General features: G+C 36.8%; 1 protein-coding gene across 9 annotated transcripts in view; it reads left to right on the forward strand.

Annotated features, from left to right (window-relative positions):
• Positions 1–16601: 16601 nt before the first annotated feature.
• LRRC7 (leucine rich repeat containing 7) overlaps positions 16602–25803 on the forward strand; it is a 571671-nt gene continuing 562469 nt past the window's right edge. For 2 of the 9 annotated variants that reach the window (XR_015254784.1, XM_086717266.1), the window contains exon 1: positions 16602–17796. Coding sequence is in view for 7 of the 9 variants with exons in the window: in XM_086717266.1 (XP_086573392.1) it covers positions 17795–17796 (2 nt within the window). In the remaining 2 variants the exon portion in view is untranslated. The remainder of the gene's footprint in view (positions 17797–25803) is intronic. The other 7 variants (XM_025930871.2, XM_025930878.2, XM_086717265.1 and 4 more) reach the window with 5 other exon arrangements.

Consider the following 25803-nt stretch of genomic DNA (forward strand, 5'->3'; position numbering starts at 1 on the left):
GCATAGGCAACCAACAATATCTATACTGTTCCATCTCCTAAATGAGATGCAATTTAGCCCTTTTTCTTCTAAACAACTTTACTCCCACCAAAACCTACAACTTACCTCTGGAAAATCAGACTTGTTTTCACTTACTTCAGAAGACAAGCAGGCTGTTAACACAAACCAAGGGAGGGGAGAGGAGTAGCAGGAAAATCAGTGTCTCTACAAATGAGTCACCTATAATAAAAAAGGTGACCTAATCCAGTGAATTCGACACTTTGTGATTTAACAAGTAATGTATATATATTTTTTTAAATGACATTTTCACTTAAAAATTTAAAAAATGCCTAATCGCAAATGAGAGTTCTAATGAAGAGTAATTCAGTTGTAATCTACATTGATAATAGGTAGATAAGTAGAGTTTATTTTTATTTTTATATTTTTTTAATATCCTTCTGGCCCAGCACTAATCCTCAGCCTCATCTAGCTTAAGTTAGCTAAGGACACATTAGAAGTAATATCTGAACAAACTGAGGCGTTAAAGAACAAGATTTAAAAGAAATACAAATCCCTTTGTCCAAGTCATTATCATATCATTTCTTTCTAAATTCCCTCCTAGTCCCTAATTAAAATAATCCAACTTTGGTAGTCTCTTCTACATGTCTTTTAATCCACCATCTTGCCTTACTCTTATAGATCAATTAATTAATTTAGTATCTTAACACTTTTTTGAGCATATATTGCATGTAAAGCATAGTGCCACATGCTTTAGGAATATAATGATGTTCAGAACCAGTCCATTTCATTACCCTCCTCATTCCCCAATTCTTCAGGTTCCCTTAGTTTTAAAACATGTTCCTTCAAATATTAAAAATCTTACCTAAATCTTATCAGGGAAAAGGAGAAACTGTTCAGCTTAAGTTTTCCTGTTTAAGTTTTTTGTGTTATTTATTCTGAGTCTGCTCTTAGTTCTTACAATAAGCTATATTTATATTCTTTGCTATATTTAGAAGAACATTTTAAAAAGTTTAACTTTAGGGGCTCCTGGGTGGCTCAGTCAGTTAAGCATCTGACTTCGGCTCAGGTCATGATCTCACGTTTTGTGAGTTCGAGCCCCGCATCAGGCGTTGTGCTTTGGAGCCTGGAGCCTGCTTCAGATTCTGTGTCCCCCTCTCTCTCTCTCTCTCTCTGCCCCACCCCTGCTGTGCTCTGTCTCTCTCTGTCTTTCAAAAATGAATAAGCATTAAAAAAGAAAAAGTTTAACTTTAATGTCAGCTTTACAATCAGAAACATCCTCCTGTCATTTGCTTCTGGTGCTTTCTCCTTCATAGCACTTGCCACAAGAAGTGTTAAAAGGTAGCTCAATGTGCTTTTTTCCTGCTGGCCTGGAATCTCCTTGAGGACAGTCAGAGCCTGCTATTCACTATTTTATCTCCAGTACCAGGAACAATTCTTGAACAATTGTTAGAACTGAGCTAGTTTTTGTTGAAGGAATAAATGAAAGAATTCATAACCTTATTCAACGTCAACTTCTCCATTTTCTACTACTCAGTAATTAATCTGTATTAACACTACAAATATTCATCAAGCAAAGATTGAATGAGGATGTACTACATGCCAGGCAATGGAAAGATGAAAGCTTGTGATCTCAAGGAGCTCACAGTACAGTGAAACCTATTTAATCACATTTGAAAACTTGATTTTGATTTTTAAAACAGGTAACACTGGTGCCTAACATGACTGATCACTCCTTCATACCACTCTCTGGTTATTATTTTTCTTGGAATATTTTAAATACAATTTAAACATATGAAACTGATTTACTTTAAAATCAGAGCTATATACTACTTTACTGTTAAGAAATCATTCAGGCAATAGAGAAGCCAAAGGAAAAATTTGGAAGAGGAAAAAGTCATGCAAAGTGCATTCAGGACTATTTGTGATGTCACATGCTCATGGAGCAGAAGTTAGAAAATTGCAAGCACAAATGAATGAAAAATACACCTGAACTATCCAAATAATAATCACAATCACATAGATAATATTTCTTTCTAATTATATGGTGAAATCCATAAGAATTCTTAAAGAGTATTTTTAATTGTGAAATGTAGTCTTTTTTTATCTTATTCTCCAGATATCCTTCTCTTGCTTCTAAATCTTATTCAAGTTCTGGCTCTCATAAGAAGTTTTCAGTGATTCTTCTACCTAAAAATAATTCTATCTACAACACAGAATTGTCAGAAAGGATAGTAAGTTGAGAATAAAATCAAGAGATCATGGGAGAACAAATGTGTAGATCATATAAGGATTTATTTACCAAATGTATTAATCAGTTATTAGTAATTACTTTTTAAAATTAATATTTAAATATTTCCCCACTTGAGCATTCACAGTACATTTTGATGGTACTTTCTTAATGGTACTTCTTTAATGGTCCTTATCATTCTTTTCCTTGTATCAATGCTTTTATTCTCTATTAGATCACAAGATTAAATCTTACTTATCATTTACAATGAGCAAATCACTGCTCATAAAAATAAGAGAATAAATCCAAATCACTGAGTTGACTTCCATTAGTATTTTTATCATGAACAGATGGCCACAAACTTGGCTCCTCCTTCATATGAACCAAAGCAGGATTCAGTGAAATTTCACAAATTTGTTTAGTCATAGTCTGAATATCTGATTGACCCTCTGTAGATAAGCGGTTTTCCAAATTTGGTTTGGGACCATTAAAAGTTCCATAAAAATTCCCCAGATGATACATATGCACCCAATAAGTAAACATGTACAGTTCAATGACATCCATGCTCTAAGACTTATAGGTATGGGATCGTAAATATGATAAACATCCCTGCCTGCATAACACTTATACTCTAATGGGAAAGGCAGTCATTATTTGTAGTTATAATGTTTCTTGTACAAAAGGAATTAATTTTACTCCTACACTGAATTAACATTTATATATGTAAGTTAATGATAAATAAATAACAATAATTTATAAATCCTTATCTCACGCAGCCACTAAGCCCTTTTTAGGTATGGTTTTATTTAATATTCATATAATATAGACAATTAGATATCATTTTCATTTTATAAAGGGAGACATTGAGGCACTGGCATTTTTTTAATGCCAAAATTTGGGCAATAATTAGCAGAACCAGAAGCAGAACATAGAGTTGCCTGACTTCAATGTCTTATTCTTAACCTCATAACCAGTTACTTCCACTTGGTAACTTTCTCTAGTGTATCATCAGGAATTTTTTATTTGTTAATTAATTTTGTATGGCAGAGGAGAAGTTTGGGTTCCTTGAAATTTGTCTTATTTCAGCTTGTGTATAATGTCCAGGACTATAAAAACATCCAAGTTACCAAGATATTGAAAATGGGTATGTGAATAATCATAGTTCAAGAGGGCAATAAAGAGTATAAGTAGGACCCAGGACTATACAAATATAGTCCAAGAATATTAAATTTTAGTAAGGATAATACTTCAGACTTAAGTAATACTTTAGTGAGGATAGTACCTAATAAACTTAGCTGTTATTTCAAGCTGTTTCCATATTCCTTTATAAATATTTTGTGTTGCTTGGATCAATTATAAAAATGTAATTTAAGAGACCATGTCTTAAGTTCATAACATATCTTTCTGAGAACTCCAAAAAAAAAAAAAAAAAAAAAGACTCAGTTTTCTTCTCTGTCGCATAATATAGACAGAGAGGTGCCAAAACCTTTAAAGGAAATGCTTGATGCCAGAGTTTGAGAGGTTAATAATGATTTCTATGATAGAAATATGATACACTTGTCCCCATGTACAATAATCATAATTAGTCTCTACTGCCTAGGCTAAGAACAGGGCTGGAACATATTCTCATATTCTCCAGAACATAAATTCTGTTATGTATATTCTCTACAGGTGCACACAAGCCTGCTCTCCTAAGGAGCTTTAAGATCTCCTGAGATTTGTGAGGTATGTAGGAAACTGTTGCTTGGATTACTATTTAGCAGTGGGTGGTTTTCGACATAAATTTGCAAAGGCTTAGAAATCTTCCCTTCTATATGAAGAATTTCCTGACCACCCTTGTCTGAAGTCATAAAATACTTCCTGTTGATGTATTCTTTCAGAAGTTGTTGTGTTCTTTCATAAATTATTACTTACATTTTCAAATGTAAGAGGATCATCCTCATAGGCTGATATGACACTTTTCCCCTCTCCAGAAGTAGATTCCCCCATTGCTTGTTATGAGAAATCTAAATACAATCAGCATTTCCTCAATCTAGCCCCATTTGTGAAGATTTGATGGAGTCATGTAGCTGACTCATATGTTGGCATTTGACTCCCATAATCTCACCATCTAATTTTCTTCCCCAAACTATCTCATTCCCTGGTATATCTTCTATAATCCTACTCCAAATGGTGGCCAATATCCTAGCCTCTACCTTCTTTGATTTCCCCTTTCTATCCGTTGTCAACACTGCCACTGCCCACTTTACTTGCAGAATAATATATTCAGTATGAGCTTCTACACTCAGCTCTTATACCCAGCTCCAATACCTCAGAAAAATAACAATAATAATACATTTATTCAGTTGTTATGAATCATCACATCCTAGAAAATAATAAGAATTATAAATAACTTATATAGATATATATATATATACATATGTGTGTGTTTGTGTGTATGTGTGAATACATGTCAAAGGCTTTCACTCTACTTTTCTATGTTATCCATAGACCCTTGCACTGGGTAAACACTGTATTAAATATTATTTAGTTTGCTTAAATAGAATAGACCATGAGATAAAGTAAATTAATAAAAAAAAGATGTCCTTATCTCCAATGCTTCTGGAAAGGGGTGTATTATTTATTCAGTTTTATGTTACTGGAAAGGAGAGAATCCAGTAGTCCATTTTAGTTAGGAGTTTTTCAAATACCATCTATGTGAACTTACTGGACTTTAAGCTCTTAGAAGCCAGAGACTTGGTCTATTTCATCTTCATTGTGAAAGGTCATGAGAATTTAGAGGCAGGAATTGATAGACACATCCATAATGGATGTAGTTTATAAAAGAAAAAAACTTGCATGACTGCCCTGCTATGTCATGAGGAAAGTAGGACAAAGATGGGAAGGAGGAAGAGCGAAGGTACATGCACATGTTCTGCCCATGTTTGTTTGTTTGTTGTTATTGTTGCTTTGCATATGTTTCAAACCTTATCCCTGTTGCACTTTGATTTACTTTGCCTGAGAGAGAAGTTATGCAATTTATGGAAAAAAAAATCTTTAAGCTCTTGTGGTGGCATCATCAGAGAAAAGGTGTCTGGAGGTGGTGCATCACAGAGCAGCTGGCTGGAGTTGCAAATAATAGACTCCTTCCTGGAAAACAAAAACTTTAAAATGGAGTCTACCTTCTGGTTGCAAATTCTCGGTATCATAATGGGGCAAGGTAACAGATACTGGTATCAACTGTACACATTGTTGAATAAACCTCATTAATTGAATAGACATTTTTACCTTCTTCCTATTCTCTGAGAGACTCAAATGTCCATGCTGATCCGGGAGCCATGATACCGTCATTTATATTCTCCTTAAAACACTTAAAGCGTTTTGCATTAAATGTGTTGAACATCATTTTACACAATTAACCATACCTTTAGTATGAAGTAGAATTTGGAAACAGAATTCAAAGTTTTAATTTCATGGTCATTTTTATGAAAATCAGCTAACAATATAATTTCCAAAAAAAATAGATGTATTAGAGGGCATAAATATGGTGAAAGTATAAAAAGGAATTTTTTTGTTAAATAATTTTGGTACAGATTGTAATTACAAAGACACTTAAGCACACATTGTGGGTAGTATAAGCCAGCAACTTCAATTTTAAATTAAGGAGTTTTTAATGTAATAACTCTGCTACCTATATAAAATGTTGAGTTATTTCTGGGGAAGTAAAATAATCTCTTTAAATTTAATGTTACCATAAGCATAGAAATCTTAAGTTATCCAGGTGTGTACTTTAGAGAAACAGGAATATTATCTTGACATATTTAAAGAATACAATACATAAAGGTTAAATAGCAATGGTAAAATCTTCCTGGTTATTTTAGATATGCATTTAACATTATAATACCTTATTAGGCTTTAGAAGATAGTATACTCATCCAAAATAATTTATATAATGAAAGTAAACAAAACAAAACACACCGTTGCAGGTTTAATACTATAAATAAATTATATTCATAAGGATTTTCATATTATCTACTTATTCTCAACCTTCCCAAATTCTTACTTGTTTTTTAAATGCCTTGTACATAAAGAAACTGTATAGAAACAAATGCTACTCATTTTTATTTGAAATATCAAGCTTAAGACAAAATGACTGACAGTAAATTATATCTAATTTTCTCTTCCTATGCAGGAACAAATACACTAAGTGATCCATGCTCAGAGATAGCAGTCTATGGCATTTTCAGACAATGAAACTAGGAAAATGCTATTGAGCTTGAAGATTACACAATGTGAACTGTCAGTGTCTGGTAGGAAGAATAAGGTTATCAAAAACCCTTTGGCAATATCTATGTAATGGCCAAATTCCTGTCTGAACACTAAAACATTCCTTTCAGTCAACTAGGTGAAGGTTAGTTTATTGATGTGGTTTAAATCCAGGAGGATATCAGACATTCTCAGATCTGTGACCTTTTTCTTGGTAGAGAAATGAGAAGGAGCTGGGGGTTGGGATTGTGGGGATATGTAATGAATTGAAAGAACTTCAACACTTTTCCTTTTACCCCTAAAGTCTCATGGGATTTAACTAAAAACTGATTTTCTGTGGGGAAGATTTTGATTTCTGTACTGTTATCTTATTCCTGGTTATTTTCTTGCCACAGGTAGAAGATAGGATGAAATGAGACCATCTTATCCACTTACAAGTAATAAGGTAAACCCTCTGCATTTCAAATTTCATAAGAAGACATGCTTAACCTCAATTTAATAATTATTGCAGATATGCAAGTAATGAAATGTGCTTGTCTATTAGATTGGGAAGGTTTAAAAGATGACTGATATCCAAGATCAACAGTGGTGTGAAAAAACAAGAATTGTGATGCACAATTTATGACAACATGAATTAGTTTAACATTTTTAAGATGGATTTTGGTACCATCTATCAATTTTTGCATATTATCATTTTCAGTAATACTATAACAATTACAACATGACTATATTTTATATTATTATTAATATATGTTTATATTATTATAAAATGTTTAGTTTATCAATATTTCAAAAAATATATGCTACATATTCTCACATAAGAATACAAATACATGTGTACATGGAAATGCATTACAAAATTGTTATAATGGTGAAAAAATTACAAGTCACCAATAGCATTAATAGGAAAGAGGTTGCATAAATTATGGTATATCCATGGGGTGGGATTCTATAAATCCTAAGAGAAAAGGAGATTACTATATTGAAACTGAAATAGAAGGATATTTCACTATATGTTATTCAGCAAAGAGCATGTTATAAGGCAACATACATAGTAAGAATACCTTTCTGCAGGATAAAATTAATAATATAGCTGTATATTACTATATGCTGAGAAAAATTCAGAAGGATACACCATTGTAATAAATAAATGTAGCTATTTCAAGGGAAGAGGTTATAGAGCATTTTAATATTTTACTTCATAAAACTTCTGCATTTCCTGGGATTTTAACAATAAATATATATTTCTTCTATGATCAGAAAAGAATGAAAATATAAAAATGTCTGTCAGAGAAACAATTAGGTAATATTTAACATGTTCTTTAACAATGCTATGTTGTTACTAGTCTCTTTTTCTTCCATAATTTTCTAGATTACTGAATTCACTGCTATATCTTTATCAAAGAGTCCATGTATTCCAAACAGGGCTAAATTTGCATGTTTTTTTCTTTTACGTCTCATATTTAAACTTTTAATTGGTAGATAAACACCGTTCGTGATTCAAGTTGTTTGTGATACTGCTATCAGGGGAGTTGGCTTTAATCAAATAATAACTGAATGTATCTCATAGTTGGACCTGTAATAATAATAATAATAATAATAATAATAATAATAAATTTCATTTAGTAGAACGTGTTCACTATCTAACTGATGAAGATAACTGGTATTGAAAGAGATTTGTGCCTACACTGACCCTGAAGATATATTAGGGAAATCAAAAAATAACTAAATGTGTTTTTGTTTATTTTACTTAAAATCTATCAGTCAGTAGTGTCACCACACTATCATTTGTAACATCATGGTGGCAAAGCTCATACCCACTGCTACCACTTATAATAGCATGCTCTACAAAAAAGAAGTAAACAAATGCTATTTCAGCTAATTCAACATTTTGACAATGAAAATATCACCTCAAAAATTGTCTTGTAAACAGATAAATTAGTTCCACTTCCAAAGTATGGCAGCCTAAATATCATGAAAATACTTGAACAAAATATCTAGAAATGCTGGAGCAAAATAACAAACTGCTTTTATTTATTATTTTGCGGACAGAGAAATTCCAAAAATAAGATAATTTCTTAGAGGTCAAAAATTAAGAGAAAACAGAAAATTATAGTGATAAGAAGCATTTAATTAAAAAAAAAGAAAAAAGAAAAAAGTTGAGAGGGTATGTTGCCTGGTTGGCTTGGTTGGTAGACCATATGACTCTTGATCCTGTGGTTCTGAGTTCAAGCACCACATTAGGTGTACAGATTACTTTAAAAAAAAGATGGGGCGCCTGGGTGGCTCGGTCGGTTAAGCGTCCGACTTCGGCTCTCACGGTCCATGAGTTCGAGCCCCGCGTCGGGCTCTGTGCTGACAGCTCAGAGCCTGGAGCCTGCTTCGGATTCTGTGTCTCCCTCTCTCTCTGCCCCTCCCCTGTTCATGCTCTGTCTCTCTCTGTCTCAAAAATAAATAAACGTTAAAAAAAAAGAAAGAAGAAGAAGAAGCATTAAATATTTAACTCCTCTGAAGGCATTATGCCACTCAGTAATCTAGAATGTGCCTATTAACAGGCAGCTAAATAGGATACTAGACCTTTTGCTTAAGAAAGATGGGAGTTATGGGCACTTGGGTGGCTTAGTTGGTTAAGCGTCTGACTTTGGTTCAGCTCATGATCTTGTGGTTTGTGAGTTCAAGCCCTGCATCTGGCTCTGTGCTGACTGCTCAGAGCCTGGCGCCTGCCTGGGATTCTGTGTCTCCCTCTCTCTCTGCCCCTCCCCTATTCACGCTCTGTCTCTTAATACTAAATAAACATTTAAAAATTTTTTTAAAAACAGAAAGATGGGAGTTAACTGAGACCTCTATTTAGAAGGTGGGAAACACATGAAGACCTACATTTTTACTAAAAGGTTAATTTAAAATTATCTACCCCTGGTAAACAGGGATTACAAGGTACATTATCTGCTTCACTCTTGGCTCTGAGTGGAGAAAAAAGTCTTTCTCTGAGAATTTATCATCACAGCCATCTCCTTTTGATCACTTGGGACTTATTTGGGTGGCCTGGGAAACCCATAGAAGTTATTTGGGTAGCTAGCTCTTCAGGGCACCTGAAAAAACAAATATAGATCCTTCTTGGAGGAAAACATCTTCAGCCCAAGGTTCACATTATTTCCACATGTAACATCTAACTGAAAATGAGCTCAGAATCCAAGGTGATATACCACCCTGAATAAGAAAATAAGTCAGCACCCCAAATTAGACCCCTTGAACTTCAGATATTAAAACAAGTAGACACAGAATGTACTATAAAAGAAGGAATCAAAAACAGTAAGAAACATGACACTTTCAGAAAAGATCAGAAAATTTTGATACATAAAATAGATTTTGAAATATAAATATAGTTAGTGAGATTAAAAACATAATCATGGGTTAAATATTACATTAGATAATTGAAGAATTAGTCAACTGGGAGAAAAAGCACACAAATTTACACAAAATGTAGCACAGAGAGATGAAAGGAAAAAATGTTAAAGAGTGGTTAAGAGACATGGAAGATAAGGAAACAGGATAGGCAATGATGGAGAGGCAAAATATATCCAGAGAAAGGCTTCATTTTTTTCCAAAATGAATTTTTAATTCATAGCAGCATAAAAAATAATAAAGGAAATAACATTAGATAAAATCTAGGACATAAAAAAAAGGAAACCATTCTTAAAAACATCAGTACTCACAGACAAAAAGAAAATATCTAATAGCAAGAATGAAAGAAATGATTGGCTACAAATAAATGGCAGTTATATTGAGGGCAAATATTTCAGCAGCAACAATGAACACCAAAACCCATGAAGTAATATCTACAAAATACTGAGGAATAATAACCATCAACTTTGAATTGTACACTAGTTAGATTATTATTGAAAAATAAGGTGTAAGAAAGATTTTAATCTAACATAAAATTTTGGAATTTGAGTTTTTATAATTACATATTGTAAGATATCAGGTGAAAACTGTTAGGGAGAAAAATTCACTGAAATAAAATGTTATCAAATAAAATCCATACAATAGGAAGTTATTCTTATTAATCAATAGTATCAAGACTGTATTTTGAACTTTGGCTATATTCCATGCTAAATATTACCATTCTGAAACATACTGAAATAGTCTAGTATGATTTATGTACTGAAAGGCATTTCTTTGGCCTTGAAGTAAACAAAATAGTGAGACCTAACCAAAAAATGCTTGGCTCCTGACTACATAAGATGTCTCACCCATTCCATGCTGCTTTTACTAAAAATAAGTAATTTAATCAACTCATCAAATTGTTTGGCACCACCATTTGACTATTTTCTCAGGCAAATAGACTGACAAGATTGTGCAGACTGAAAAAGAGAAAAAAACTTATAAAACAAAATTACCAAAGTTGTCACAGCTTGATATATCTTTCTATAATTAAATTAGGATTTAATTCTATTTAAATTTACCTTCAACATTTCCATCTCTCTTTAGATGTTATCTTACATAACAAAAACATACTCATAATATTTTTTTCTGGCTATGTCTATTTTCTCATCATTGAATGGAAAACTGTTCTTTCCTAGGAATTATTTTTCTGGACCAGAGCAAATTCATGATACTATAATTGAAGTCCAAGACTTGTGTTATATAAGAAAACAATTACAGATGGGCCAATATGACTTCATAATATTGACCATAGCAAGGCACTATTCTAGCAGGTATTTGATGGAAAACTTGAAAAAACTTAATGGTAGCTAATTTTTCAGTTATCCATCTGAAGATAGGACAAAGCACAAAGCAGAAAAAGAACAATGAATTTTTTTTTTGTCCTAACTTCTAAGGAAAGATAATTAGCATTTCTACATAGAAAACCTGGTTTAGCATAGAAAAAAAAATTAGCATTGCACAGATTCCTTAGATTAAAGGATTATATCATTTTAAGGGAAGTAGAGTGTTATATATGATCTGGATTGTGTGTACATGTAATCTTCTGAACTCTGGCTCATTATGCAGTTTGAATTCCTATATTTGCAAACCACTGGAAGTTCTTCAGTAGCTTATAGTTGTATTAAAAAAAAAACTTTGCTGGGAAGAACATCAATTTCCTACCTGTTTTTATAATTCTTTCTTCAATTAATAATAATGTACTATATTAAAGTTTAAGAACATACGACTATACAATTGTAGAATCATAAAGACCTTTTAGGATGCTTCAACTACAAATATAAATGTTAGAATGAAATGTGTATTTTAAATTTTGTACATAGATATGAAACTACCTAGAGATAACAAAGATGTTCTCAATAAATTTTTATGCATAATATGTTAGATAACTCACATGCATTGCTTTTAAAAAGATATTTTATTCCTGTCAGTTGGTCTTTTTCCTCACATGTTATCTAAGATAACCTTCCTGTTGGACTACTGGCATGATACATTTAGTCTGAACTGCTTATGAGAGAGAATTGCCAATTTTATACAGCACCAGACAGAGCAAGGTCTTGGGATTTCACATCTGTTATCAAGATATCTGTGGTGTGAAAAACATTAAAGAAGCTCTCATGGATCTATACCATGCTTATAAATCAATATCCCAAAAGAAAGGATGAAGAAAAGTCAAAGACATTTTAAAGAAGAACAAGACGAGATGCCATGTTCTTCCTATATATCAGTATCGATTATGTAATGACAGCAATTTAGAACAGCTTTTAATTGAGACAGTATAGCAAGACAGATGGAACCAAATGCACAGGCCAAAAATTGACCAATAAGCTGGTATATGATAGAGGAGGCGTCAGTTTCTCATGAGGAAAAAAATGGAAACAAAAATTGATCCCTTACCTCACACCATATACACAATCAATTTCAGATGGTTTAAAGTCTGAAAGTAAAACATTAAAATTATGAAGCTTTTGGAATATGATATAGAAAAAAGGTATTTTTAATGTTGGGATAGCAAAGGTTCTGTTAAATTAAATGCACAGCATATATCATAAAGGAAAATGCTGGTAAAGTTAATAATACTAAGTTAAAACTTCTTTTCATAAAAACATCATGTTAAGGGCACCTGTATGGCTCAGTTGGTTAAGCATCCAACTCTTGATCTCAGCTCAGGTCATGATCTTAGTTCAGGTCATCATCTGAAGGATCATGCCCCGCATCAGGTTCTGCACCGATAGCATGGAGCCTGTTTGGGACTGTCTTTACCCTTCTCTCAATCTCTCTCTCTCTCTCTCTCTCTCTCTCTCTCTCTCTCTCTCCCTTTCTCTGCTCTCCCTCTCTCTTCCCCTCCCTTGTGCTCACATGCTCTCTCTCTCTCTCAAAATGAATAAAATAAATAACATAAAAAAACATATTAACCATATTAAGAGTGATAATTAAAGGTGAAAAATAACTGACAAAGGATTAGAAAGTAGGTCACACACACACACTCCCCCAAAATTGAAATGAGTGAGGTATAGAAACCAAGAAATTCAAACTGGAAATGTGGATTATTAATAAACCTATGAAAAGGTGTTCAATCTATTAAGTAACCAGGAAATTATGCATTTAAACCATAATGAAATAACCATTTCACAACCCTAAGACTAGAGAATGTGAAAATATCTGATAATACCAAGAACTAAAGAGATGTGGTTCAAGGGAGACTCTCATAAATGATAGTAAAGAAGTAAACTGAAAAGAATTTAATATTGAATATACTCTACAACACAAGAAGTCTACTTGTAGGTGACATGTAAACTAGAAAAACTCATACACATACATAAAGAGATAAAAAGAGATAAAAACAAACATGTTCACATCACTTATGAAAGCAAAAATTGTCATCAGAATGTGAATATGATAAATTTATCCAATCAACTATCATACAGCAGTAAAAATTAGTGAACTACAGTGACACCTATTAAGATCAATTATTCTTAGAAACACAACATATTTTAAAATATCAAAAGCAAGTTGCAAAAGAATGCATACTACATTATATTATTTATATAAGGATTAAATTTCCAAAGCAATGCAAAAACATCATTAGCAGTAAAAGTGCGTGAGATTTATTTATGTGCAAAGGTATAAATAAACACAAAATTTAGGAATGAGGTTACCTCTGAGGGGTGAGGAGGCAGAAATAGAAGAATGAGAGAGGAAGCTTCACTCTTTCCCTCTTCAGGTGTGTGGTAAGTACATCAGTGTTCATTGTATTTTGTATACCTTAAATATGCAAATTAATGTTTAAAAATAATTATCCAGATAGATTAAAAACCACAACAAAGAAGCATTCACTTTAGCTAGAACAGGTTGTTAATCTGAGAGATTAGTTTCACAGTAAAGGCCATGTAACTAATTTGAGGAAGAATTTTAATGATTCCTACTTCGTATTCAGAGCTTCTCCCCAGCTTTTCAAAAGCTAACCACAACAATGCAGCACTTCCTATCCTTCTTGTAACCCACTGATACTGATCATTATTATTAATAAACCTATGAAAAGGTGCTCAATCTATTAAGTAACCAGGAAATTCTGCATTTAAACCATAATGAAATAACCATTTCACAACCCTAAGACTAGAGAACGTGAAAATATCTGATAATACCAAGAACTACCGAGATGTGGTTCAAGGGAGACTCTCATAAATGATAGTAAAAAATAAAAATAACTACCAAACTCCTCCAGCTGTTTCAAATTTTAAACATGTTTGTCTATTTTCCCAACGACCAGTATCTAAGCTATTAACAGTTGGTAAAGCTAAAAGTGTTGTGCTTCCCATAGTAGTTTTACTTTAATGAGGAATTGCCAGAGAGGAAATCTTTTAAGACAAGGGTGACATTTCAGGCTTCCAAAGAGAAATATTAGGAAGATATCTGGCACTTGATTGTTTAACATCACAATATGTCTTTATTCTCTAGGAATTTAATCCTGGGAATAGATTATCATTTCAAAAATTGTAGTAGTGTGAGTAAAAGGGATTGATTAACAATTTACAAAATTTTATAGGGGTGATGTCTAGCCATTCATACATGTAATCTGAACGGCTAATCTGTTAAAACTACCTCAATCTAATTTTTGAAATTGTTGTTATTTCTGCTTTTAGACCTCTGCTTGAGTGACAGCCTAAGGGTATTCATTCATCTTTCTCCAATTATCACACAGTCATCTGCATTTCCAGAGGGTTGATGACAGAACAACTTGGAGTTTAAAGACAGCACCTGTATTTGCATTTCAATAGTTCCATAATTCTATGAAAGCATTGACATCTCTTCAGTGTGCCTCATTGTTTAAATAGTGAAGGTAGCCACATTTTGTTCAAGATTCATAAATCTTAGAAAAAAAAATAGGCCATAGTATCCAAAGCCTCTTCTACAGAAAATATTCATCTCCCTCCTTTTCTTTTTTTAAATGCTAAAATTATGTTTGTTAAAAACCATAGGTACTACATCCCATCTGTACATATATAAAAACTTTTATCCATTTGGGTCTTTATAACCTGAAATCAAGGTTCGAGGATAAAATAAAAGGAAAAGGAGGACATATAGTTTGAAGTATATTAAAAGGACATCATCAATTTTTAATTTGGAGTTTCAAAACATCTGTCTCCCTATTGGGAAGGAACAAGTTTGTTTTGAGTTAGGGACACAGTTCCACGTAACACAAGGGAGGTAACTTTATTGGTGGGTATGTAAGCAGTTACTTATAGTCAATTATGATTTTAAGTAGAATGATTTTTGTCAAATATTTTGGTACAAGAGAATGAATCCTAGAGGAAAAATAAGAAATTCTGAGTTCAAATACAAGGCACCTGGGGACCTTTCTGAGTTGAGCCTTTGTACCCTTCCTGTAAGTGTAGATAACATTATCCACCAAGTACTTTTAGGAAAGTGAAAATTCTGTGTAAACTATATCAAAAAAACCCTGGAAGTTTATAAAAGACTGCACAATTGTGTAATTGTTGTGTGAGGTTAGTTTTTTATATTTTCAATCAGTACCTAAAATTTTTCATCTCACTGCATCCAGCTGAGACACTGAGATGCGGTAATACGTTTACAAGGACAAAACTATGGGTGGAAAAGAATAGAGCTCCACAGAGGTCAATTCAAAAATTTGTCATTTTAACATTCTTTTTCCACCTCCTTGCCATTTCAGAACCGTTCCTCTGTGGTGTTTTATAATACATTTTAAAAATGATCTGACTTTTTAAAACATATTCTCTCTTCCACATGCAAATGATATCAAATACTGGCAAGGTGTCCTTAAAAGTCAGCCCACCTTCATGGCCCAGGTAAAGTGGGAAATAATCCTTATTCTTGGTACTCTGCAGATTAGATGTCAATCTCGGAAGTATCTTCCTAGGTAATCCCAGCAGCCAGGAAGGTTTTTGACCTTGAAGATTTTAGCATTGCAAATCTAAGAATATAAGCAAGTGCATTTTCTTTTTAGCAAACTCTGAGTTTACATCCACCCCAGAATGGCAATTGAATGCCATGCAGCCTGACTGTATTAGGAAATGGAGATTCTTTCTCTTCCATGTGGAGGAAACAAAAAAACCCTATAGCCTATATTGCACAAAAGAATGATTCCAGGATAACAAATCCAGTTTCAAAGAGAATTCATCAGATGGGTTTAAAGAATAAAATAGAAGTCTAAAAATAGTACTAACTTCATCAGTATGTTTCTTAACATATTGCTGCTTATAAGAGTTTAAAGAGAAGTGTGTGAGAATAAAGTGTCTGTGTGTGCCTTTATGTGAAGGAGCTAGGAGTGTGTGTGAGAGTGTATGCTCATGGCAGGAGGAGTGGCGGTGAAACCATGAAGGGTAGTTGGGAAACCCCTTCTCTTTTTGCGCACTCCCAGGGTAGCAGCCCTGGCCACAGAATGAGAAGGAAATGTCAGAGCAGGCACAAAGGTCGCTGCCTTGACTGATGTGAAGTGACCGACCCGCAAGCAGAGACTTTTCTCCTTGGCAGCCAACAACCTGCAGCAGGAAAGGCGGGCGGGGGAGGAAACCCCGAGGAGGCGCTCCTGGCCGCCTCTTTGCTGAGATAGCAGGAGCAGCAGCCTGCGGAGCCACGAGCGCAGCGTCACTGAGCTGGTGCGGGTGCAGGGGCGCTCAGGGAGGCGCAGAGGCCCGGAGCCGCTACAGCCTCGGAGTCGCCCGCGCTGCAGGACGCCGCGCCGCGCCGCGCCACTCGAGCGCCACGGGCCAGTCCGGCAGCAGGAGGAGCCGTTGGCGGAGCGCTGCCCTGCACGGTTCCTTGAGCACCTGCCTAGCCCACCGCGAGCTACGGGAGGAACCCGGAGATCTCGGCCTTTTGTCCCGTTCTCTAAAAGCAGCTTGCGAGCAAGCCCGGAGAAGGCGAGCATCTCAGTTCTCCGCCGGACTGGGATTTTTCTTCTAAATTTGGGGGAGCCCGTGTGTAGAGGTCAGAGAGGCAGGCGAGGATCCTCAAAAAGGGGCCGAGGGCTGTGAAAGTGGGCACCCCCTCTTATCACTGGAAAATCTCCTTGACATTTTTCACACTTTGAGGCAGCTGCAGCTGGTGTCGTCGGAAAAGGGGGTGGGAAAAAAGAGAGGGGGCGGGGAGAGCCGGGAGACACAGCCAAGAGCCACGAGCGGCGCCTCCTCGCCTGCCAAGCCTGGCACCTGTGCGCCGAGCCACTGCACGGAGGAGGACCCCACTCCAGGAGAACCTCGGGCTTGAAACCACGGACACCCAGCCCCTGGGCAGCGGGTTCTCGCCGGAGGGACCTGCAACCGCCCTCTCGGACCGCCGCTGTCGCCTGCAGACGCGGGAGCGCTCGGCCCCTTAGAGCCGCCACTGCGCCGGGTCCTCGGGGATTCTTGCCCAGCGGCAGGCAGGGTGTGTTAGAGTTGGGTGCACGATTCGCCTTCTCTGCTCGCCTCTTCTCCGCCCGGGATTTATTGTCTGTGGAGCCTTCTGGGGGTGGGGAGGTAGCTGCGCCTCCGCCACCGCTGCCGCCGCCGCCGCTGCTGCTGCTGCTGCGGTCGCTAGCGCGGCGCGCAGGGCAGGCGGAGGCAAGGGAGTGAATGCGCTCCTGCCTCCCTGGCCGACGCTTTGGGCTTCCCCTCAGCCGCTTCCCGCCGGAACCTCTCCAGCCGTCCACCTGAAGGGCACCGGCATCATGGTCTAACGCGGCACCTGGCTGGAATCCCCTTTCTCCTCGTCTTCCTCCTCCTACTCCACCCTCCTCTCTTCCTCCGAGGACCCTCGTGCCCACTCCACTGCGGACCCCCGAACACTTTAAGGAATAAGCCTTGGCAGCTGCACGATTCACTCTCTCTGGAACCTCATGGGCAGTTTCTCCCGCCGGCGATGTGAGTAGAACACTCTTGTTTCGTGGCCAGTGGGGGCTGCGGGGGCCTCGCGGTTTTTGGCCTCGGCGACCGTGAGCGCCCGAGGTGTGGGACATAAGCCCCCGCGGGGGGAGGGGTGTGGGGGGAGGACACGAGTCTTCAGCGCTCTCAGGGAGCTGCTCGAGAGGTGGCCCGCGGAGGCGGCGGGGATGTGGTAGGTTGCGGGGCATTTGGAAATGGGTGCTGGCTGTGTGGGTGCATGGGAGCACCGAGTGGCCTGGGCTGGCGGGAGACCCTAAAGGGTTACATACTGCGAAAAGGAAAGGTAAAGAGCCAGTGTTGGACGCTGGTGCTGGGACCATTGGTGCAGCTGAGGTTAGTCTTAGCTCCTCTTTATTATCTTGGGTATCTCCTGTAAGCTTTTTCTTGGAGGTGTTTGAGGGATGAAGCGCCCGTTTGATCGTGTCACACACGCACACACACACACGCGCGCGCACGCACACACACACACACTTGTGGAAGGTCGCATTTGTCCCTTTATCTTGGAAGGTGTAGTATTACTGTTTGGTGTTCGGTTGTTTGGCAAATGCAATTAGAAAATCTTTATGCCTTTGGAATTGAAGGGGAAGGGTGGGGTTTGTTGGGGGGGGGCTGGAGGGGAAGAGGAGTATGACAGATTGGAGGACAGAAAGAAGTGGGTAGCAATGGAGTGAAAGCTTTTCCAGGGAGTCAGGGAGAATGATGCCTCTCTCCCCTTAAGCTAGACAACTCCTACCCACACATCTCCTTTGTGTTGCAAGGCGAAGCTGGTGAACCTGCACGATTCCCAGTCCCAGAGCTGGGCCCCCTTCAGCATCTTGCCTCCTCCTCTTAGAGTCATTAAGGATGCAGGACTAGTTTCGGATCCTACATTGAAAGAGGGAGGGAAGCACATTAACATTACGGTAATCATGGCATCCTAGCTCATGGACAATTAGATTGGTTCCCGAAGGTCTCTAGTCTCACAGTTTGCAGACTCAAGAATGCGGGTGAGGGGATAGGGGTTGAACAAAATGCCTTTTAAAATAGTGTGACTTCATAACGGAGATGGCTGCAAAACTGCTTCATTATACTACTTCTTGGCCATCAGGGCTGAATAAAGGACCCGCCTCCGCCCTCTCCCTCACTGTCTCCTCCCCACCAAGTCACAAAGCGAACGGGCTGGGCGAGAGGGCACAGCGCCAGGCAGAAAAGGGAAGGGGTCACTTTCACAACTCCCGGGAATCGGCTTCAGAATGCAACCATCTGCGACTCCCACGTTCCTTTCGAAGTTCTCCTTCAAAGGGGATTAGAAATGATGGGGGAGGGGTCAGTGAGACATAAAGGTTCTCCACCTGCGCTTTTCGATTACTTTCCCATCACACTTTCAACACACTGAATTTACCTGCAGTGGTAACTGGGTCAGCACGTAAATATGTGTACCTGTATACACTGAAATGTAGCTCTTTTGATAGATTAAAAGCAATTCGCATGACAGCATATTTTAACCTTGGCAAAATTTCTAAGCACAATAGAGATTTTTATAGCGTGGGCGAGAAGAGTGCATTCCAGCGAAAGCAGGACACGTGATCTCTCCGACGGGAGAGATACAGTATTAGGAACTCGATTTTCTTTGTTCCAGGCTGAGCCTATGAGATGCTCAGCATCCGGTTGCTTAAGTCCTCCTATTAGAAGGTAAAATAATAAAGTTGACCAGGGGCGAGAGTAGGAGGTGGAGAAGCACAGGTAGATACCGGTGGAGGGCTTGGATCTTCTCCCCTGCCGCCCACTTCTCTTTTTTACCTCCCACTTCCCGCCCCACCCCTCGCCCCAGCTAGTCTCCTATTTAAAAGTGAGGCATTCCTTCCGGGAGACGTGGCAGAAAAGTTCTTCAGCCCCTGCACACGTGAGTTCTCCAGCGCCTCAGGACCTGCTGCTGCTATTCGCAACAGATTCCGTCACCTCCCCAGCCCGTGTCACGCCTCCATCCAGGCGTCTTGAGCTGACTTCACCTACTCTAAGAGAACCACCAGGAGATCTTTTTGCAAAAGACAGTAGAGGAGGGTCAAATCCCTGCTTCCTGAAAATCATTCATCGCACCGGGGCAAGAATGAAGAAGCAGGGATGTTCGAATGATTTTATTTTTCCTTAAAAATAAGAGTCCTAGGACTCAAGTATATCGAAAGGGGTGGTTTAGCCATATTTGCATTTGGACTCCCGGGAGGTATCTCAGGCCTGTGGAATGTCCCAAGGTGTGATTATTTATAAATTTAATGGATGTAGAACGTGTTCTAGTCTCGCCATTTAAATAGAGTTATCTGACCTGGAGTTCTCTTATTTCATTTTTCACTCCTTGTTTTTTATTAGCCATCTTAATGGGCTGAAGTTTTAAAAATGTGGGCTATTTCTGTACTATACTGCATTGCATCACATAATATGCTGTGGTAGGGAAAGCAGAGTCAAATTCCATGACATATTATGAAGTGAGAGTTCTTTAGACATTTTTTTATACTTCACTGTCCAAGAAAAGATGTGTACTTACCATGGCAACCCTTACATTCTCTGTCACGTGTGCCTGCACATATGCAGCTTCAGAATTAGAAACAACTTCTTAAAGAAATAAACCTGGTCCAGTGGCAGTAGCCATGTTTTATTCAGAATTTTAGCACTGTTTTAGGCTAGCATTAAAATTTTCTTAATTGAAATCTTATTCCACTTTCTTTTGTAGGCTTTCAATGTTTCTGTTTCCTCTGTAAAATACAGAACATAGCTTAAAGTTTTTGTGTATCTGTATTTTTGTTTGCTTTGGATTTGTTTTTAAATGTGCAGATACAAGTGACTATCACTATGAATTTTTACCACTTATGAAAGTCATCAAATAATTATCTTACCCACATGGAGTTAATTCCCAGGGGTATTTCTTAGAGCTCTGTTATTTGCAGTTCCTAGTGTGTGGTAATACTTGATAGACAGACTTGGTCTGTGTAATCATGTCTTAAAATGTCCACTCTAGAACAGTTGAGAATTTGAAGATGTTATATTTTACCTTGATTAATTGATAACTTAATAATCGATGTATCGAAATTACACCTGTTTATACTATAATTTTATCTTCAGATGACTATGGTCTTAACATAAGGATAGATCACACATTCCATGGTATTATAAGTTCGTTGTATATCCAAATTAACAGAGTACACAAAGAGTAACCAACTAGTGATGAATTACCATCCAAGTTATTTCTGGATTCTTCTTACATTTTCTTATTTCACATAAATTATTTCATAATTTTCAGAAAATTCTTCATTTAAAGAATATATGTAATTCATTGAGTATAACAGTTGTAACAACCACACCATCAATAAAAGACATTATTTGGAACATTTTGTTCTTCAGTAACAATGACTGCTCTATAGTGTTACCCATATTCTTTTTTGGCTGAGTCTAATCAGTCATGTGAATTTGTAATATGACTCTGGGGAGACCATTAATTCAAATCTGTGACATAGGACAGATCTTTTAGTTTGTGCCAAGACAAATGGTCACTAACTAGTTTATATTTCCAAGGAAATGACTTGGAGATGACCCTAGGATCTTCTGAGAACCCTGAAGTTGTTTTGTGTTTTTGTTTTTGTTTTTCACACTGACTCTCTTAAATCTAGGGGTCATATCACTGTTCAGTGGAGAGGCTTTAATACCTCAGGTTTGAAAAAAATGGAATCTTAATATTAAAATAACAATTTGACCGTGTAGTATAGCAATTAAATTGTATTCTGAGGAAACACAAAAGCAGAGAGGCGATGCATAGATGGTAAATTTTACATATGTGTTGAAATACTGAATTGTGAATTGTCAAGGAAAACTCAAAATTACAAGTGGCACTATATATGAATCAATAATGTTTGGAAGATGATGACCCTAAAACCAATAATATTTTTCCTTTATGAAGTTTTTAGCCATGTTTGGTCAAACAAATTTGAATCATTATAAGTAGTAATGCTTTATAGAAAATACTCTAGTGAATTATCCTGACGTAGTGAAAGAGGCGTAAGAAAACCTTAGTTTTCTATGGTTTTCTACTTTTCTTACTTCCAGAATTAACATGTGATCTTTGGTAATATAAATTAGCCTCTTTTAATGCTATAAAATAAAGGTAGTAATAATTGCTAGTTTATAATTCTAGTGCATAGCAAATAAGACAAAATGGTACATGAAAAGTGGTTTGAATACTTTCGAAGAGTGGGACATAAAAATTTGTGATACAAACCAATTTTTCTAGTCATGTGGGTGGTGGGGGGATGCTGTGTATAGTGATGGCATAGTAGTATATTTTTAAGGTATGCCATTGAAATAGTTACACATATCTGTCTTCTATATTGGAATTCAGTGATTATGCTCAGAAATCCATGAGCTTTCATGATCGGGAGTCATCCCTTGTCATCTTGCTTCCCTTACCATAGTGCATGAACTATAATCATAATTATAATAGCAGCCACCAGTTACTAAACACCTATCATGATTCAGATGCTTTACTTCAAAATAGTCTTGCCAGAAGCTTATTCTCACCATGTGAAAGATTAGAAAATTGGGGTTCAGTGACAGAAATGACAAGTCCATGTGACATAGCTAGAAAGTGATAAAGATTTAACCCAGATTTGGCTCCTATGATTTTTTTGTTTCATACCATGTCCTCTCCCTCAGAGGTATAAATTAATACTTGTTAAATGACTGAGATCTGTAGATCATAGAATTATATCTTTTTTTTTATTTATTTGTTTTGAGAGAGACAGACACAGCATGTGGAGGGGAGGGGCACAGAGTGGGGAGAGAGAGAGAGAAAGAGAGAGAGGGAGAGAGGGAGAGAGAGAATCCCAAGCAGGCTCCACACTGTCTGCACAGAGCCCTACACAGGGCTCAAACTAACAACCCTTGAGATCATGACCTGAGCTGAAACCAAGAGTCAGACACTTAAGTGACTGAGCCACCCAGATGCCCTTAGAATTATTTCTTAATGAATAAAGAAAATTTAATATCTCAAACCAGCTTTTCAAAGTTATTTACATATTTGGCAATAATGCACCATATTGGTTTTGTGACCGTAATTTAATATTGGCACAGAGATACTGCTTATCTTTCTGGTAATTAATTAATGACAGAAACATTTAATAAGCTATTAGAATCTGTCATATAAATGTACATTAAGGAGACTTTCAATAAAGCAAGTTTGAGTCAAGAGCTGTCATGTCTACTTCGAAACTATTATGATATATTTGATATATAAACCTCTGGAGAGGTATCATATGTGCTATTTAAGTTGTTAATCATAATAGAACATTATCATTTGTTTTTCAATGACACATGGAAAAAATATTAAATAAATTTAATGACCCACAGGAATTCCTGCATATACTCATTTTCATTACATTGTTCCTTGCTTGAAAAATTACTTAAAATCTCTATACAAAAATATTATTTTACTTTAATGCACATGAAAGCAACAGTCACCAGAGATGAAGTATTGAAATTTAAATTAGCATTGACATGATCTGCTTAAATATTTAAACAATGGAATAATTACATTGTTGAAAGAACTCATTTATTGGCTTCTTAAAGATGTAGTTTCTTCAGTTGTGCCAGGGTATTTTTGCTCCACATGAAGTTCAGTAAGTTTGAGAACATATTTAAGAGATACCATGCCCGGGGTGCCTGGGTGGCGCAGTCGGTTAAGCGTCCGACTTCAGCCAGGTCACGATCTCGCGGTCCGTGAGTTCGAGCCCCGCGTCAGGCTCTGGGCTGATGGCTCAGAGCCTGGAGCCTGTTTCCGATTCTGTGTCTCCCTCTCTCTCTGCCCCTCCCCCGTTCATGCTCTGTCTCTCTCTGTCCCAAAAATAAATAAATGTTGAAAAAAAAAAAATTTAAGAGATACCATGCCCAAGGTAACAAATTTGTTAAGAACAATGGAATTGTAGAATTTGCATGTGCCTGTGTGTGTGTGTGTGTGTGTGTGTGTGTGTGTGTTCTGATGAAGATAATTAAATTTTGTGCTATCCAGGAAGTAAACACATGCTATATGTTTTAATTCAATTATAGAAAATATTTTATAGATGGCTGGTTGCATTATCAAATTAATTGGTAATAGAAAGGCAGGAAATGAGCTTTTCTGAGATAGGGTCTAAGTGTTAGGAAGACACTTGTTGCAACAAAAAGGTGAGCAATGGGCACAAACCTAAACTATTTTAACTAAATTTAAAGAATTAATGTGACATAAATGGTGTAACTAAAATAATTTATTTGTTTAAGTTTATTTATTTATTTTGAGAAACAGACAGACAGACAGACATGTGCGGGGTTGGACCAGAGAGAGGAGAGAAAGAATCCCAGGCAGGCTACATGCTGTCAGTGCAGAGCCTGATGTGGGGCTTGATCTCCTCAGCCATGAAATCATGACCTGAGCTGAAATCAAGAGTCTGATGCTTGACTGACTGAGCCACCCAGACATCCTGTAACTAAAATAATTTAAAAGTGCAAACAATTAGACTTCTTGAGTAGTAACTATGTAAGTATTCTGCATCTAAGGTATTCAACATTGTAGCTCTTACCATGAGCGGTCTTAGAGTCATGTAGGATGCAGGTGCACCTCAGACTGCATATTGCGAACACTGATACCACATTGGATATTTACTCTGGTGTTATTCTGAGACGGTATAATTCAAGACATGAAAAAATTTCTTCCCCACTTCAAGTGTGATTAATTTCTTAAGACAATTATAAAAGCTATTGTAATTAAATCAAATACCTATTTAAACTCTGAGTGATTGTTAAATATTAGCAATGTCCTTAGGGTAATACCATATTGAACATTGGGCATACCACACACATGTACATACACGCTATAATTGCTCCATTTTGTAACACACACACACACACACACACACACACACACACACACACACACAGCTATAACCTTACTATTTCATGAGTTTGTAACACTTTGGAGATGGTAAGGACTCTATAGGGTCTTACTTTACAAAAGAGGAAACTGAGCCCCACTGTTTGTTTTCTTGCTCAGAGGCACATAGCTGTTAGTGAGAGAAACAGAAGTAGAACCAGATTTCTTGGCTCCCGACCTCTGCCAATAAAACCATACCCTTGGAACTATTGGAGTCCTTTACCCCTAAGGAAAGGGAAATAGGAAAAAGAAGCTTAATCCTATAAATCCAGTTAATGAAGCCAACCAACATGATGACTTTATCCAAAATACATCTATTTCTCATGTCATTTTTGGCCTGAATTTTGGTCTATTTTTTTTTTGATAATTATGTTATCTTTCCACTGTGATTTGGTGGCTTAGGCAGTTTAATACTATAAATTTAACATCTATTAAGTATTTTATTTTTTAAAGGATACTTTTATTTAGGAAATATGGACTTAATTTCACTCATATAAAATATCCTAAATTTGGATACTATATCCTTTTTAATGAATATTAAAATATTCTTTTAAATTACTGGTCTTTTTTAGTATAATACCCACTAAATTAGTGTTGGATGATGGAGAAATGTTTAATTCATTTCAAATAAATGAATTATCCTCTAAATTTGCTAATTTAATTAATGAGAAATCATTCAGGTATCTTACCAAAAAATGAGAATGATTTAAATTGAGATTAGTTGAGATTAGGCCTTTCTACATAATATTGCCTTAGATTTTTATTAAGAAAACATTTTAATCAAGAAAATAAAATGTGAAGGGTGCCTGGGTGGTTCAATTGCATAAGCGTTGCATATGACTCTTGATTTCAGCTCAGATCATGATCCCAGGGTCCTAGAATCTAGTAGGGCTCTGGCTGAGCATGGAGCCTGCTTACAATTCTCTCTCTCTCTCTCTCTCTCTCTTTTCTGTCTCTCTCTCCCCCTCTACCTCTTTCCCCAGCTTGCATGCTTTCTTGCTCTGAAAAAAAAAAAAAAAAAAAGAAGAAAAGGTGATGCAGTTGGAATTTGTGAAACATAT

The sequence above is a fragment of the Puma concolor genome, chromosome C1, assembly GCF_028749965.1.
Source record: "Puma concolor isolate L17-30 chromosome C1, mPumCon1.1.hap2, whole genome shotgun sequence".
NCBI lineage: Eukaryota > Metazoa > Chordata > Mammalia > Carnivora > Felidae > Puma > Puma concolor.